This window comes from Crocodylus siamensis, chromosome 1, assembly GCF_052110815.1.
Source record: "Crocodylus siamensis isolate JL-2025a chromosome 1, ASM5211081v1, whole genome shotgun sequence".
NCBI classification, from domain to species: Eukaryota; Metazoa; Chordata; order Crocodylia; family Crocodylidae; genus Crocodylus; species Crocodylus siamensis.
In genome coordinates this window covers 204,469,387-204,485,735 of record NC_143395.1, presented here as the reverse complement: position 1 = coordinate 204,485,735, position 16,349 = coordinate 204,469,387, and the positions used below count along the sequence as shown (strand labels likewise).

Here is a 16,349-nt window from a genome sequence, read left to right as displayed (position 1 = left end):
ATGAATAAAAAATTGCATAACGGTGTTAGAGAACTTTATATTCTCTGGCAAGCTGTTCCCAGGATAAGAAACAGATATACCCCAGAGGAGACTATAATGATGACATTTGCACTAATACAAACATACATGTACTACTTTTTATAAGATACACATGATGTACCATATAGGACAATACAAATATGTATTTTGCAGTGGTTAAGTAAAGCTCCACACAGATATCTTACATGAAAGTTTTCATTGCAGAGCAAACAGTTATTGCCAAATTATATTGCTCCAGGATTCAGTCGTTAAGAAATAACAGAACTTTATTTCTTCACTGATCCAAAGTTATTACCATCATGCCATCTGTTACTTATTGTGTCACTTGTTACTAATCTTTGAAAGCTTGCATCAGCTCTTATCTTATTTCCCATTCCCAGCACCCCTAAAAGCTTTCAGAGCCTTGTTCTGGATTTTATTTTTTTGTGGAACTATGATTGATTTTAAGAAAATGTATGCAATAAGAAACCCTTTACCTGTTGTCAGTGCTATGAACAGGGAAGTGAGGATACAATGCACAGAGAAGGGCAGCAATTGAAGAATCAGAAGTGCTCAGTGAGTATCTGCAAGGAAACATCCCTTATTAGCTCTCAGCATTGGTGAATAAGATCAAGGCTTCCATGCGAACAGATGATATTACCAAGTGCACAGATTAGATAAAAATATAAAAATATATTTGATGAGATGAAATTAAAATATAAACATTTGTTAGCATGGTAGGCCATAAAAAGTGACAAAAAGAACAGTTTCAGCAAAACCCTCTCTGCTATTTGAGGGCTGCAAAGTCAAGAGGGGAATATTTTATCGGTTTATACTTGGAAAAGTGTATATGCAAGAATAAGGGATTGAATTTTTAAAATGACAATTCTGCAAAAAGTGAGGGTCTGTGGAAAGTCTCCAGCTTTCCAGTGGTGAAGCAGATTTTTCAGGGTCTGGCCACAGTGAAAGTCAATCTGCTGCATTTTCTCCCACATAAAACAATGGAACATCTAAATAAAATAACTACATACTTAAACAGGTTAAAAAAAAAAGTTAATACCTGCATAGCATACAAGTACCATGCATATCCTCTACTGTAGGAAAATTACCGGGGCAATGGGTTTAAATGAGATGCTAAAAAGAATTATGCAGTAATATGAATGGCAGCAATATTTACCTTTGAATTAGCAGTAGGAGTGAAAACATACCTCTCACCAGTTGAAACTGGAAAGGAAAAACTGGCCAGCTGCATTACCATTCTTTTGTTTATAATCAAACTCTTAATTGTTGGGATGAGGTAGCTAACAAAACACCTCAGTCCAGAATATAAGAACCAAAAGATTACAACAGAAGACCAGCCCATTTCAGTTTCCCCATTTTAGTGTATTATTAACAGAATTCCTCGTATGACTGATTGCAGAGGCCAACAGACTCACTGGAGGGGCAGTACCAGTGTTGGTTTCTGCCACTGATATCATCAACTTTTCATTTATAACAGCAGTCAAGTTCTTGACTTGGGAGGTTCATTTTACCCACCTTATCACAAAGAGAAGTAAATCTAGGTAACTCATACAGAAACAGCAAAAGCTGTAACCATGATCAAGATTATATTACTAAGCAGATAGAGAAAATTCATAAAGAAGCTGTAATTAGTATTGTTCTAGATATTTATCATCCATGAGAAGCAACCAAATTCAAAATATAAAGAAAGAAAAAAAAAGTTACCTTCCTCCCCCCAAAAAGAGAAGCCCAAGAGCCATGTGATGAGCCAGATGGAACCCATAGTTCATTTCTCCACCTGTCTTCTTGTGCATGAAACGACAAAGCTGGAGGACCTTCAGATTTCCGGATCCAGCCATCACCATCGCAAGAGATAGGAGAACAACACTCAGGCAGGTTTCGAGGTTATAGTGGCCTGTCTTGAATTAAATTGGAGAAAGATGTTATTACATTTCCACAGCATTACAGATGCTTCTGGTCAGGCCTTTTATATGACCCAGAAGAAAAAAGGAAAGTTCCAATTGAAACTGCTTTATTAGAAATCTTAATCATGCAGCCTTCTCATTAACATGCTAGCAAAATCAAATAAATAGTCAAAAAAAAGTGCAACAGCTACATATACACTCCTCTAATTAATTCCAATCCCTGTAACTATAAAAATATTTTTCTCAGGACTACTTGGTTTACTCCCCAGTATTAGAAAAAATAGAAAACGTAGCTGCAGCGAGAATAAAAAGTAGTGGTATCCTTTATAATACTGGCTTACTGAAATGTCATATACTGCATTTTCTTCCATACAACAAATTCCAGAATGAAGTATGCAACTTGTTTTTAAGAGGCAGAATGAAGAAAAGATCAGATCTTTTCCTTATACTAAGTAACCAAGTAACAGCATTGTTCTGCTGCCCATGAGTCCCTGCAGATTTTACTTTTGCTTTTGCCTGGTAAGGTAGAAATTCTTCTCATCATATTTATCACATATAATGTGCACTGCAATTTCCAACAGCTGGTTTTTTGAAAAAAAAAGCTTATGTTGTATGCAATAAAATACATATTTTCAGCAGACTGGAACTAAAAAGTGACATAATCCATTCCATACGCATTAACATTTAGTTATTTTAAATCAAAACCTGACTCAGGTTCATTTTCATGAGCAGAGAAGTTAAAAGAACTTACTATGGAAGCTGTAGGCAGTATTGATAAACACTTCATGAAATCTTTGGCAAACTTGTACTGGAAGGAAGAGAAGTATGTGTGTGTAGATGAGCTAAAATGACAGATGATAAATCTACTGGTATATGTGGGAGGGTAGGGAACAGGGGAATGGGGACAGGAAAAGGATGGTGGGGGGAGGGGAGAGGGAGAGAGAAATCTCTTACCAGGCAGTTAAATGCAGCTATATTTTCTGAACCAGCGAACCGAAAACCCAACGACAAGCAGGCACCAGCAATAATGTAGACCCGTGCTTGCCTAAAATGCATCAGAAATGGGAAATAACTATTTATCATTTCCTAATTCAAATAAATAAAAAAATGTATCTTTTATCAAAAGTAGAAAATAAGAACTCGGAAAGCATAAAAGGGCTAAAGCATGGCTAATATATCATGGCATTTGCATGACGAGGCAAATGGCAGTTAGATTTTATATTGGAGGAATATAATCAAACCTGGGTTTGTGCAATATCTGCCAGTGATTCTGCATCAACTTATTTCCAGCTTACTTACGCCAGAGTCTCCAAATTCAGATCTTCTGATGATGGCAGTTCTGTTGCCTGACGGGATATGCTATTCTCTCTTATAATCTGCAAAAGGCATGGCAAATGAAATCTTTAATTGAACTGTTCATTCTTGACTCTTTTTCAATTCAGACACGATACAAAATAGATGTTTTATCAGACTACACAATAAGCTTTTCCTCTACTGCTGCCACATCACAGTAGACTCAATTCAAGAGTCAACATTTTGTTATGAAACATCTTAATCTTGTTAATTTGAGATTTCTAAAAGTGATAGTGAGATTCTCATCATGTGATCAATCTATAATCTGTCAAGTTGAACATTATAACATGTAAGCAAGCCATATGATAAAAAATAAGATCAAAGTTACTATAGCAAGAGCTCAAAGAAAGGTCTGAGACTGACATCCTTTTGTCAAAAACACATTGTAAAAAAATTAATTTTGTCAAACTTAAACTGAATAACTATTCCTCACAGTGTATTTGTACTTTAAAGGGACATTAAGGTCAACCAAATAGAAAAGAAATTATTTATCAGTAACTGGAGCTCTTTACGATATAGTTTCCTCAAACACATTCTCACTTAGACTATGTCTTTTACCCATAAGCTGCAGCTGGATACTTTTTGCCTTAGCAGCACTTATAAAGCAGGCAGTGTGCACTTTCTGCTTAGTTTCTTTTCAACCAGATTCCTATAGTGTATTTGACCCCAGGAAAAGGAACCAAAGGTCAGGATTTGAATATGCACACACTGGCATACTTCTTGAACAACTCGTTACTGGTAAGTAACTTTTATTTTCTTCTTCCAGTAATTATCCATATACACATTCTTTGACTGGTGATGGCAAAGCAGTGCCCACACAGCTGGGGATGGACCCTGGAGTTCTCTAGGAAGATCTGCACCACAGGGCTGCTTTGTCAAATGAGGCATCTGCTCTGAAGGTTTCCATGATTCTGTAATACTTACTGAAAATATACACAGAGCGCTAGGCAGCTGCCCTGCAGATGTTAATTACAGGATGTTACACATAGATGCTATGGTAGTGGCTTTGGATTGGATATAACAGGTCTCACCAAATGCAAACCAAATTTGGCAGTTTCATGGGATAGTTTGATATCTGGGGAGAAAACCTCTGGACTATTATGCACCTTTAGATCTCTTAGCCAGAGAGAAACAACAATCAGTACCACCACCCTTGCCCATGCCAACTTCCAAACACCAAACCACAAGTCCTGAGCAGCAGGTTAGAGCCACACACCCTGTTCCCCACCCCAGTGACTGGCTCGGGGCCAGGCCACATCCCTGCCCCTCCTCTCTTGTGGCTGGCTCAGGGTCGGGCCTCACACCCTTTGCATTCCCTCCCCTAGCTGCCTCAGAGCCAAATCACAAGCCTACCCATGGCTGGCTTGTGGCTGGGCCCTGCCCATGCCCCCTCCCCTGTGGGCTGGGTTGGGGCTGAGCTCCTTACCCCTTCCCCTGCTGCTCCACACAGCTGGGTGGGGTCCCATTGCAACGGCCTCAGGTGCTGCATTCGGAGCACTGGCTGGATCCGATCCATGGACTGGGCACTGCCCATTTGGCCCAGTCCCCAAAAAGGTTAAGCACCACTGGTCTAAACTGTTCTTAAAAACTTCATACACCATCCCTCACATACAACTACCAGGCACAATGCCTGAAATATCAAAAAAGCCCAATCTTGCCAGTCCAAACAAGGGGATGAGAGCACTGCTAATGTCTTGTCACTTCAAGGATAGGAAATAGCTTGCTAAAATGCAATGAAAGAAATCCAAGGCAGAGGACCCCTCAAGAGGGACCTCAAGAAGTCATGTAGTCCATCCAGTCTCTTAGTAAAGATCCTGCCTTGACCATCTCAACCATCTTGAACAAGCATTTGTCTAACCTGTTCTTAAAAACTTCACAAACATACCCCCACACACAACTACCAGGCACAATGCCTGAAACAGCAAACGCACCCTAATTCACCACATGTAAAGCAGGAAGAAGAGGGCACTATCAGTGTACTACCACTGTAAAGATAGGCAGTAACAGTTGTATGATTAGAGGTGCATGAGGAAGGACAGACAGGTGGCTCTCTAATTACCTTATCAGGAATTTGCTCAAGAGAGGGCCTGGTCTGGCATATTTCTAGAACAGGAGGAGGGACATTTCTTGTTGGTCATGTTTACATCATGGCCATGGAAGTGTCCCAGCCCAACACAGAAGCATCTGTCACTATGATTATGCTGAGATGGAAAGGTTCAAGTGAGAGCCAGATTGTCAGCCATACTTCTTGGACTGGATTGTCATGCAGGTTGACAATGTACACATTGAAAAGCAGTGGAGAAAGTACTAAGCCTTGTGGGACGCCATTCTTAAGACTTCTGGGGCAGCTTTCCTGTCCACTGATGGCCCTTGAGAATGAAATTGCAATTTTGAAGCATGAGCATAATAAAAAGATCATCAACTTCATCAGGTATCATTCAGAGGAGCTTGTAATAGAGACCATGGAGCCAGAAAACATCATATGTGGCAGTGAGGTCCACCAGGACAGCAGTGACCTTCTCCCCAGCCTCAAAGCTCTATTCAACGTCTTGAGAAAAGAGTTACCCGCTCCACTGTTGATCTTCTGCATCTGAAACAAGCCTGCTGCTTAGGCAGCTGCAGATCAATTATAGGGTAGACTAAGGAATGAATGTGGCATTCCAGTAGCTTGTATGGAATGCACAGGAGGGAGGTTGGTTGACCTTAATGTCCCTTTAAAGACACTGTAAGGAATAGTTATTCAGTTTAAGTTTGACAAAATTAATTTTTTTACAATATGTTTTTGACAAAAGGATGTCAGTCTCAGACCTTTCTTTGAGCTCTTGCTATAGTAACTTTGATCTTATTTTTTATCGTATGGCTTACTTACATGTTATAATGTTCAACTTGATAGATTACAGATTGATCACATGATGAGAATCTCACTATCACTTTTAGAAATCTCAAATTAACAAGATTAAGATATTTCATAACAAAATGTTGACCCTTGAATTGAGTCTACTGTGATGTTGCAGCAGTAGAGGAAAAGCTTATCGTGTATTCTGATAAAACAGATCTTTTAAAACAGATGATGCTCTCTGCATCATCCTTGGGCTTGTTAGGCTTTAGGACCGCAACAACTATGGCCTTTCTCCAAATGCGAGAGATCTTGTTGCATTTGATGCAGTTGGAGATAAATTCACAAAACTGAAAGATTATCCCCTCCCCAGAGTTGCAAAGAAATTCAGCATGTATGGCATCAGGCCCAATTTACTGGTCTGTAAGGCTTGGTCTTTACGCACCCCAGAAATAGTGGTTTACTTTAAATTCAGCACAATCCATTGCTGAGCCCAACACATACTCAGAAGAGGCAGTGCGTTAGATGCACCCAGTTTACGCAATGTCTTTATAGATTGGGTGCTTTAGTGTAGCTTTTCTGGTGCTTTTATCTAATCTTGATTGAATCAGCTTTAGCTAAAAGTGCCACAAACCCCGACTTGAGCACTCAAATCTATACAGATGCTGCAGAGCCAGGTTCAAGTAATATGCTGCTGCTTCTGGTAAAGTACGTTTTTTTCCCCCCACATCTGTCAGTGCCCTAAAAGCTTAAGTGCTGCCTTAATTTCCAACATCTGCTAAACACATGATAGCTGTTAGTAACTAATCATCCAGGCAAGGCCACACTCCAATCCTCTGCCTCTCAAATGGAGCAACAACTACTGTGAGGACTTTGGTGAAGATTCTTGAAGCAACAGAGAAGCCAAAAGGTAAGGACTTTGTGCTGCTAGTGATCCTGGCCACCACGAACCAGAGACATTTTCAGTGCAAGTGTCTTATTGCAATATGAAAGCACACATCTTGTAAATCACAAGATGCAAAATAAACACCTGGATGGTGGATTGCTACCTGAATGACCATCTTGAACTCAAGTTTTTGAATAAGTGTTGAGCTTTCTTACATCTAAACTGATCACTATCCTCCCCAACTCTTTAGATTTGGGGAGTAACTACTACAACCATTTTCCCCTGAGATTTCAGGGACTCTTTCTTTGGCCCCCAGTTTAATAAAAGTATTCAAGTTTAAGGATGAATAGTGGTATTCGGCCTTCCTTGAGCAGCTGACGATAACTATAACTATTCTTGTGTCTGTTCTTATAATCACTATCTGGTTGCTGGATTTTAGGGATTGTATGGTTTTCCCTCTCCAAAGGAGAGAGGTTGTGGCAATGACTGGTTTTCTGAGGATTTTTACCATTAATTCTTCGAAAAACAGTCAAAGTGGTCCAGAGCACAAGAAGTGTCCAGTCAGATATCATCTGGAGTTCTTGTCGTCTGTCATGAGAAGGTTGTCTTGTTTTGGTTGTGGAATACTTAGAAGTAGGTAGTGGAGGAATTCTTCCAACTCCCCACATTTTAGTACAGGCAGTCCTTGGACTTATGACACAATTGGTTCCTAAAAACTGTCTTAAGTTGAAACACTGTAACTAGGAACCAATTTTCCATAGGAAACAATGTTATAGATGAGGGATTGGTTCCTGAACCGAGGCCTGATACCTATTTTCACCAAAAATAACCCAAGAATTTTGTACTCAATCAATTATAGACTAATAATATAGCTACATTAATGTATTTATATTGTAAATAGCTATCATCTTGATTTGGAAGGACTTCTTTCATAGATTTCATAAACATTTGGGCTGGAAGGAACCTCGGGAGATCATCAAGTCCAGCCCCCCACCCCAGCGGCAGGAAGTCAGCAGGGATCATAGGATCCCAGCAAGATAAGCATCCAAATGTGTCTTGAAGGTGTTCAAAGTGGGTGCTTGAACCGCTTCTGGCGGCAGTCTATTCCAAACCTTGGGGGCTCGGACAGTAAAGAACTTCTTCCTTATGTCCAGCCTGAAACGGTTGTGGCAGAGTTTGTGACCATTCGATCTGGTCATCCCTTGGGGTGCTCTGGTGACTTTGCTGGACTTCTTGAAGGGTTCTTGGCTAGAGTCTTCTTAGGAGTCTTGGCTTTTCTGGAGTCTTGTCTGCTTTCTTAAAAGAAAATGTCCAAGGAAATTTGGACGGATGTTATCTAGGGAGATGGGCAACGCAGCAAATATTTTTCCTGGTATAGCGTTGTCAGATCAAGCATTGTAAAATCTAAATTGACATCAGAAAGTTGAAAAAGGGTGTCACAATTTATAAGCATTGCAAGTGCGAAACACTGTAACTCAAAACCTAAGTCAAGGACTGCCTGTATTTTGTTGGGCTGTTTATCTGGGCAGAAGTTCAAGACTTTCAAGCATGCAGATAATTTAGACTGAGTCAGGGGCTTTTTTGGCAAGGTGTTGATGCTGGTGTGGTGAATGGTATTGGCTTGGTTATTTTCCTTGCTGCTGTCATTTAGATGTCTGTGAGCTACTGGCTGTTGTATTAGTTGAGTTGGAAGGCTATCATCAGTTTCTCTGGCAACAGTTTGGGCCCACTGCATAACACATATGTCCCAGGTTTATTTCCTCCAGTTTACTAAAGTATGTATTTATTTGCTAAATTGATCCCTTTTAGAGTAGATTACATGAAAGAGGTGGTTTCTCAACTTCTCTGACATCCCCCTGCATAACTGGATAATGTATTTAGAATTGTATGTGTTGGTCAACTGGCTGCAGAGAGCAAGTCTTCTGGGAATAATGTTTTGTTTCTTGCTTATGCTTAGGAAGTAGATGGAGGTCATGGTTTAGTTTGGCTTCAAGATGCAAAAGATGGGGTCAGATGAAAGTAAGTATACTCTTCTCCTCTAGAAGGTATTCAGTATGCTCTGTTGGCCCTGCAGGCAGTGAGACCGTGTAATACAAGAGTTTGCTGCAGTGCCCACCATCACCTAATTTATAGGTAAGGCCAAGTTTCCTCCTATGGGGAAGTCTGCAGTATATGGGCAAACCACTTCACTACTTCTTGAAAGTCCCAAATATCTGCCAAGGATATTGGTACTGAGTGATAACAGCAACGTTGCACCAGTAGAAGAAAGCTACTGGGAATCTCCTACTGTTGATCAGGTAACGAATCATTCATAGCAATTTGAGGAAATGCGAAAATGCCCCTGGAAAGAAACTCAGGACATTGAGTGCCATCCCTCAGATTGTACTGGGGGCTCTTGGAAGTTACAAGGTGAAACCAGCCATGCCAAAGCCAGAGAACATCCTGGTGGCATTGCCAATGGTGACAGGGAGACTAGTCCAGATGACAGTGCTAGGTACAGCAACAGCACTAACGGGAGAACTTCTACAGGATTTGATGCCAGTAAATTTTGTGGCACCAAGAGATTGGCAAAGTTCTTCGGTGCTATAAAAAGACTGCTTCAACTAGACAATAAAATAATACTGTTTGTTGAGCTGAGGATGTTATCAGAATTTTTTTTTTAACTTTAATGACTCAGATGGCAGTGGATAGGCTGGCAGCCTCATTAAAGAACAAGGCACAAAGAAACCGTGTTTCTTAACTGAAGTGGAACCATCTCATGACCTTTCCATGTCTTAAACCCTGAACTGGGGACAGTGGTTCTGGAAGGAAAAGTTTCAAGTTTTCAATTGTGCTAACTTCTGTAGTACTCCTGCATAGTCTCAGGGGTAGACTGGAATGGTGGGATTGAAATTCTTGGTGTGCAAACCTCTCTCACTGCCACTAGGCTGTGAGGTCATGGACATTATATTTCTCTTGTTGGGACCTTTCAAAAGTTGAAGAGCCCTGCTCTTGTGGTAGTGTAACAAGGAGGAAGAAGACTTTTTTGGTTTGTTACTTAAAACACACCCTGCTTCTGAATCCTGACTTTGGTCTGCTGGTGATGTTCCCATTAGCATCAGAAAGAAGGCTGGCCTGCGAGGAGTCCTGTTGTATGGTGCCAAGTTGGGCCCGGCTCTGACAGAGCAGAGCAATTTGTTTAGGAGAAGCACCCAGAGTTTAATCTCCTATCTGTCTCTGTGGATTCTTGGCTTGAAATATCAGTAAATTGATCAATTACTGAGGATGCAAGGAAGACAAAGAGAAAAGTACAGAAGGGCTATAACGCTGCCTTTTACAAAAGGAGAAAAAAGGTTCTCAAGTTCAAATTTCACAGCATGGTAGAGGTAATGAGAAAAAAAATGGAGAAAATAAAAGGAAAATATATTATAGTTAGGAACCCCAACTGTTCCCTCAAGGAACAAGGGCTACGAGCGAATGCCTTACCCACTAACCAGGAGAGGAATTTATGAGCAGTAAGTGCATTTCCTCAGTGCAGGGACAGGAAAAAAGGACTGAAGCATACTTTATGGATAATGTGAAGGCCAAAAGTCTCCAAATGAAGCTTGGGGCATTAGACACCCCTATAAATGAAAACAGGCATGTGGATAATTACTTGAAGAAAAATCATTACTTTTGTTACTAATACCTTGCTACAATCAGGATACCATTGTGCTAAGCTCAGACATGAACATGACTGAGTCAGGCATGCCCAAAAGAATTACAATCCAATCTTATGGTAGTGTAAGAGTGAAGTGGTAGCCATGTTGTCCAGAAATTATGTGAGAAGCAGCAATTTTTTGGGTGGTATATTTTATTGGACAAGATTTACATTTTACATCCTCTGCAGTAACTGCACTGTATAGCTCCTTCTTAAGAAAATGCAGAATTCAGCCAAAATCAATTGGGGAAAAAAGTATTTTTTTCCAGAAGGACTTATGAATAGCAGTAGCACTCACCAGTCCTTACCATAATCCAGGACTCCAGAGTAACGGATGTTGAGTAGTTTGTCCAAAAATTATGAATATTATATTTTAACCTAGTCTCAATTCATTACTCTGGCCCAATTGTACTTTGTGAAGGAAAGAAGGAGGAGCTTACTGAGTGTATCTTCTGTTTGAAGGGGTAGAGAAAACCACTGAATACTCATCTTTTGCTGTCTACCCTTGCCTGTAACAGTCTCAGTACCCCAACCAGCTGTCCTTGCTAGACCCAGCACTGTTAACTCCTTCAGCTGCACAGTTCTTAAAGTATCCACAGAAGATACATTTGTTTAAGTATCAGGTAAATACAGGAAGATGCTATTAAAGGCATGTGGGAAAGGAACAGATTGACAGCAGAGCATAACAAGCAAGCAGGGAAGACTTTCAGAAGACTGGGGAGGGTGGGAAGGGAGAGAGGGAACAGTAAAAATTCTGAATTGGGGAATAATGAGGTCTTGGAAATGTTTCTGTCTCCTGAAAACCTACGAAGGCTTTGTGAGGGCCTTCCTTCACATAGTAAGACTTTCTAAGGTTTGCTAGGATTCACTACTCTTCTCTATAAAGGTCGTGAATCTCATCTGAGGCCAGAATAACTTTCTTAAGATTCTGTTCAGTCAGTTTCCACAGCAGGAATACTTTAAAAATCATGGAAATTCTCAGAGAAAAAAACTCTGTTAAAAAGTGAAACACTGAGTATATTAGTACTTACTTGTGGCACATTGCTGTCAACCCACTTGGAATCAGGCAAAATGTCATCCCATAAAATCAAGCATCGAGCGAGTGCCTTAGAGTAGTAAGAAAGTTCAAACAAAAGAGAGAAAACTTATAGAACATAATCATAATATTTCTGAATAGCATTAATACAGCTAAATAATTATTTTAACTTATTAAACACATGGAGGTTGACAGGACAGAAAACTTATATTCCACAGAGGTGAAAACCTAGCTTTTCAACCATTATTTTAGAGAGACAGTAGATAAACTCTCTCATTGAATATCATGAGAAAACTCAAATTATGCTTGCATACAAAAGAACAGTAGAATATACCATTTCAGTTAACATATTTTTCACTGGCAAATTTAACCAAAATTGAATTGCAAGCCTGTGCTGATATCCCACTTAGTCTTAATGGCTTTCATAAATGTATTAACTGAGAGGTCTCTCAGTATATATACACATATGCACATACACATATATACACACACGCATTTCAGTACCATTACAAGAAACTGGAAAAAGAAAAAAATAGTCATACCCTCAATAAGAGAAATTCTGGTTTAACAAAGTCCAGTAAATACATTGTATCAGGAGCTCGAAGCCAGTCAGCAATGGACCTATATTAAGCACAGTAAAGTATTTTACATCATGTACTTCAGCAAAACACAGACTGTACTGAGCCACATACTGCATCAGTAATCAAGTAATGCAGTCATTAACTGATAGGAGAGAAAGCTGTTTAGTGGTTCACCACTAGAGCTGCAAGCTCTAGATGCTACTTGTTTCTTCACCTGCCTCATGGCAGGATTTTAGCATAAAATGGGGATGCCACTTGCAAGAGAGTTGTGACAGTGTGCATTAGTGTTTATGTGCTTTGAAACTGCTAATTAAAAAGAGTCAATAAACATGCATAATATAATATACGGGAAGCAAATTACACGTTATTTCAAACTTCAAAGCGATGTTAAGATCAGTACCTGTTATTAGTCTTTAAGTAGATCATAGCAAGTGCTAGTGTTGCACCTGGACAAGTAACATCCACATTTATGGTATCTCCTTCCTGTCAAAATATAATGTGCACTTTCAGTCCAGTTTACTATATTGCACCATTTTACTAATTTAGTAATTCAAAATTGAATTTGCTGGGAGACAAGCCCATAGCAATGTGCAAGGCAGCCTCTATACTACCCCCATTTCTGCTTAAATTAGCAGGCATTCTCTCCAACTGTAACAATTACCTTGATCTGATAACTTGGAGATTTGTGTCTCTCTCTGTGCATTCCTGCTTGGAATCGTCGATGACCTCCAACCATGTATTGGTAAAGCTGCTCAGGAACATTAAGGTCTGACATGCCTATCAAGTTGCTGCCATGCTAAAAAGAAAGAACAGATAGAAGGAAGATAGAATAGTGCCTTCATACATGGCCATTTTAAAGCAGTGAAGAAACTCTCCAGCTAGCATGAATTCTGTCACCCTACCATTCCAAACAGCAATCTAGCTTTATGCCGTCTGTGAAATGTAAGAAACCTTGCCTCAGAGGTTAAGGACATGGGCAGACATAACATTTCTAAACCTTCTTGTGCCTTAAAAGCACTATAAGCAAAACAAAAGACACCAACTACACAGGTCTACAGCGCTATGAATCTACCCAAACTATACAAATATAACCTTTGATGAAACAGGAATAATACCAAAGCACTGCAAGTTATGTTTGTTCTTTCTACCAGAGCACAACTGGGAGTTGACCCATTCATTAGTACCCCATATGATTTGCTTTCCACCTTCCCTACCTCTCTGATGTGACCCCTCAGTGACACTGCCAAACCTACTAACCTAAGGGCACCAGCCCTACTTTGAATGTGCCCTCAGCTTTTCAAAATGTAGACCCAAAGGCATACCACAGCCATCGTTTTCTAAAACAACACGCCAGAAATTTGGCTTTTTATAGGCTGTGTAAATGCTCTGCATCACACAATATTCTTTACATCATGGAAGGCTCTGGCAGCTAATGTCATCACCGAAGCTTAGCAAGTTATCTGAAGTACACAGACAAGTTTAGCCTCTGCAATTTCTCTGGTTTTTTATAAACTCTTGCTTGCAGATTTATTATTAGCAATGTAAGAGAAAGTGAAAACTGAACAGTGGGTCAGTTACGTGTGGACATACAAGTCAGATGGCCTTCCTATGAGAAGAATATTTTGAAATTATATTTCTGTGTGAATACTCATGCTCACAAGTTCAAAATTTGTTTTTGATCATCTCTGTTTTTTAAAAAAGTTATTACCAAGAACTCTGACAGAAAATTCATTCCTCGATTATCTGCAGAAAATGAACCCACACAGATATGAACACAGCCACAACTACTTTCCAGTTTGTGGAAAATTTGAACACACTGGCTGAGTTGCCAATGCAATTAATTAGAAAGGGAATGACAGACATCACCCAAACATACTGATGACATTACTGTCCTTTGATTTGTAATTAGGGCACTAATTCAGTTTATAATGTTTTCCCACTACCTGCACTTTAGTGAAAGGCAGGTTGGACTTACCCCCAGACAAACCATGCCTAAGGCCAGGCCAGATGCTAGAGAATAGGATTCTCTGTCAGTGCAGTATTCCATTTCAGGACCTGGTGGACGTCCTTAATAAAACAAGGAAACACAGCATGACATTAATCTAAAATACTAGCCAATTAACCTTATTGGCAATACATTTCAGTATTCAGACATGACAGTAAGCCTCAGATCTACTTTATTCAAGAATACTGGGAAAATACCATCTAAATGCATTGAGACCATTAATTCTCTCTCTAAATTGTCAAAAACTATAGAGGGAACCAGAGTTAACATCCACAGGGCTATGGTGCAAACACGTACTAAAGGAGTCATTACCTATCCCCAAGCAAGTAATAAAATTTCAAAAGCCATGAAAGTCATGGAAGAATATATACAAGCTTTTCTATTTCTTTGTGAACTGTTAATACATCTCATAAACCATGATTTGGCTCATAATTCTTTCAACTATATATCCTGTAAGAAGTTCAAGCAAGAGTACCCCTTCTCAACATAAAATAGTGTATGAGAATTTATTGACATTTGCTGATGATATTAAGTAGCCAGAGACATAAATAAAAAGGTATCTCTTTTAAAATCCTAATTTAGATTTAAAACAAATGATCTGTTCTCTCTTTAAACAATACATTTAAAATTGTCTAATGGTTAATTGTAAAAAAATAGTAGCAATAATACACACAAGCATTTACACTCCCCACCCCCACTATGCAATGTGTAAAGAATATTCTGTTCAGAAGCTTAAAAGTTTCCCATTAAACAAAAAAGCTAGCAGAAAGCCTGAATGAATGACTACAAAGTGATTCAACAGAGGACCTCAGATGAGTCATAACAATCAGACCATGTGGGAACTAAGATTTTCTTCATGATAAGCATAAATGGTTTTCGCGCTGATCACTCCTTCACTTTGGGATGAGATTGTGTGTTCACTCCGAATAAATTTTTATTTGGAACCTCTCCTTTACGTTTTTATGTTTTAAAAGACTTTATTTCACTATCTGCCAGCCTTTAGATTAACTCTCACAGAATTAATCAAATATACTCAATGCATATTTTCTGCTGTTCATCAAGTACCAACAGCATATTGTTAATTTGGCAGTTGACTGACAATGTTAATTTAAATACTGTACAGAACACTTAGTTTACAGTAACTTTTAGTCCCTTATACTGCAGAGTGCATGGGTTGAGAGATGAGACAGGCAAGTATGGTCCCCAATATATTTAAATTGAGCAAGTAGGCAGTAGATCAATTTTCAAGTCACATGTACTGTATAAAACATGTACATGCCATATACACACAGACCCACACGCACACATTCCTGTTTTATTGTTTTACCTATTTCAGCCAGCAGTACCTCTGCTGTGTGCCGGTGAGCAGTTCCTTGATATACCAGGCCTATTCCTATCACAGCAGCCACCTGGACGTTGTGCGGGACATCCAGTTCTGTTGAAGTTGGGGGTAGGAGAGCAGGTATGTGGATGCTAAGGAGTCGAGTAATAGCCATATCCATTGTCCCTAGTTTGGCAGCAGAAACACCAAGCAATAACCCAATGCTCGTCATTTCATGGCCCTGAAACAGGAAACAAAGAATACTGAAAATGTTAAATATAGGTGTATTTATCCCAGCTGAAACCAAAGTCTTATATTTTTTAATTGAACAATGTTCTTCCTTGGAGGGAAGGGGAGGATGTAGCCACCACCCAGGCTTGAGAGAAAGAGGAGGGGGGCTATGAGAGTGAGTGAGCAAGCAAGTAATCCACCGGATACGAGACAGAGGAGTTGAACTAGGTCAGCATGGGAGGGAATATGGGCAGTGGAAGTAACTGTTGTTTTCTTTTATGGAGGTATTGAATGTGGGTTGGAAATTAAGGTTGGGTATAGGAGGAGTAGACATTCTCTCTCTCAGAGGCAGGAGAGTGGGAGGGGGAAGGGTGGACTGCTTTTGGAGTTTTTTTGTGGGGGAGAGTTTGTTTTGTTGCACCTTATTTTAATAATGTATTCTCTTTCCTTAATTGTTTTGTCTTATAATAAAAGTCAC

The 16,349-nt window shown here is 39.6% G+C and overlaps 1 protein-coding gene across 3 annotated transcripts in view; it reads right to left on the bottom strand.

Annotated features, from left to right (window-relative positions):
- The window catches only part of ANAPC1 (anaphase promoting complex subunit 1), a 93,035-nt gene that overhangs the window by 14,026 nt on the left and 62,660 nt on the right, over positions 1–16,349 (bottom strand). For all 3 annotated transcript variants that reach the window (XM_090053110.1, XM_090053127.1, XM_090053119.1), the window contains exons 29-39: positions 15,647–15,881; positions 14,290–14,381; positions 12,976–13,110; positions 12,715–12,797; positions 12,276–12,354; positions 11,729–11,803; positions 3,243–3,319; positions 2,898–2,988; positions 2,695–2,751; positions 1,744–1,937; positions 516–602 (exon numbers count right to left, since the gene is read on the bottom strand). In XM_090053110.1, the coding sequence (XP_089909236.1) occupies positions 516–602; positions 1,744–1,937; positions 2,695–2,751; positions 2,898–2,988; positions 3,243–3,319; positions 11,729–11,803; positions 12,276–12,354; positions 12,715–12,797; positions 12,976–13,110; positions 14,290–14,381; positions 15,647–15,881 (1,205 nt within the window). The remainder of the gene's footprint in view (positions 1–515; positions 603–1,743; positions 1,938–2,694; positions 2,752–2,897; positions 2,989–3,242; positions 3,320–11,728; positions 11,804–12,275; positions 12,355–12,714; positions 12,798–12,975; positions 13,111–14,289; positions 14,382–15,646; positions 15,882–16,349) is intronic.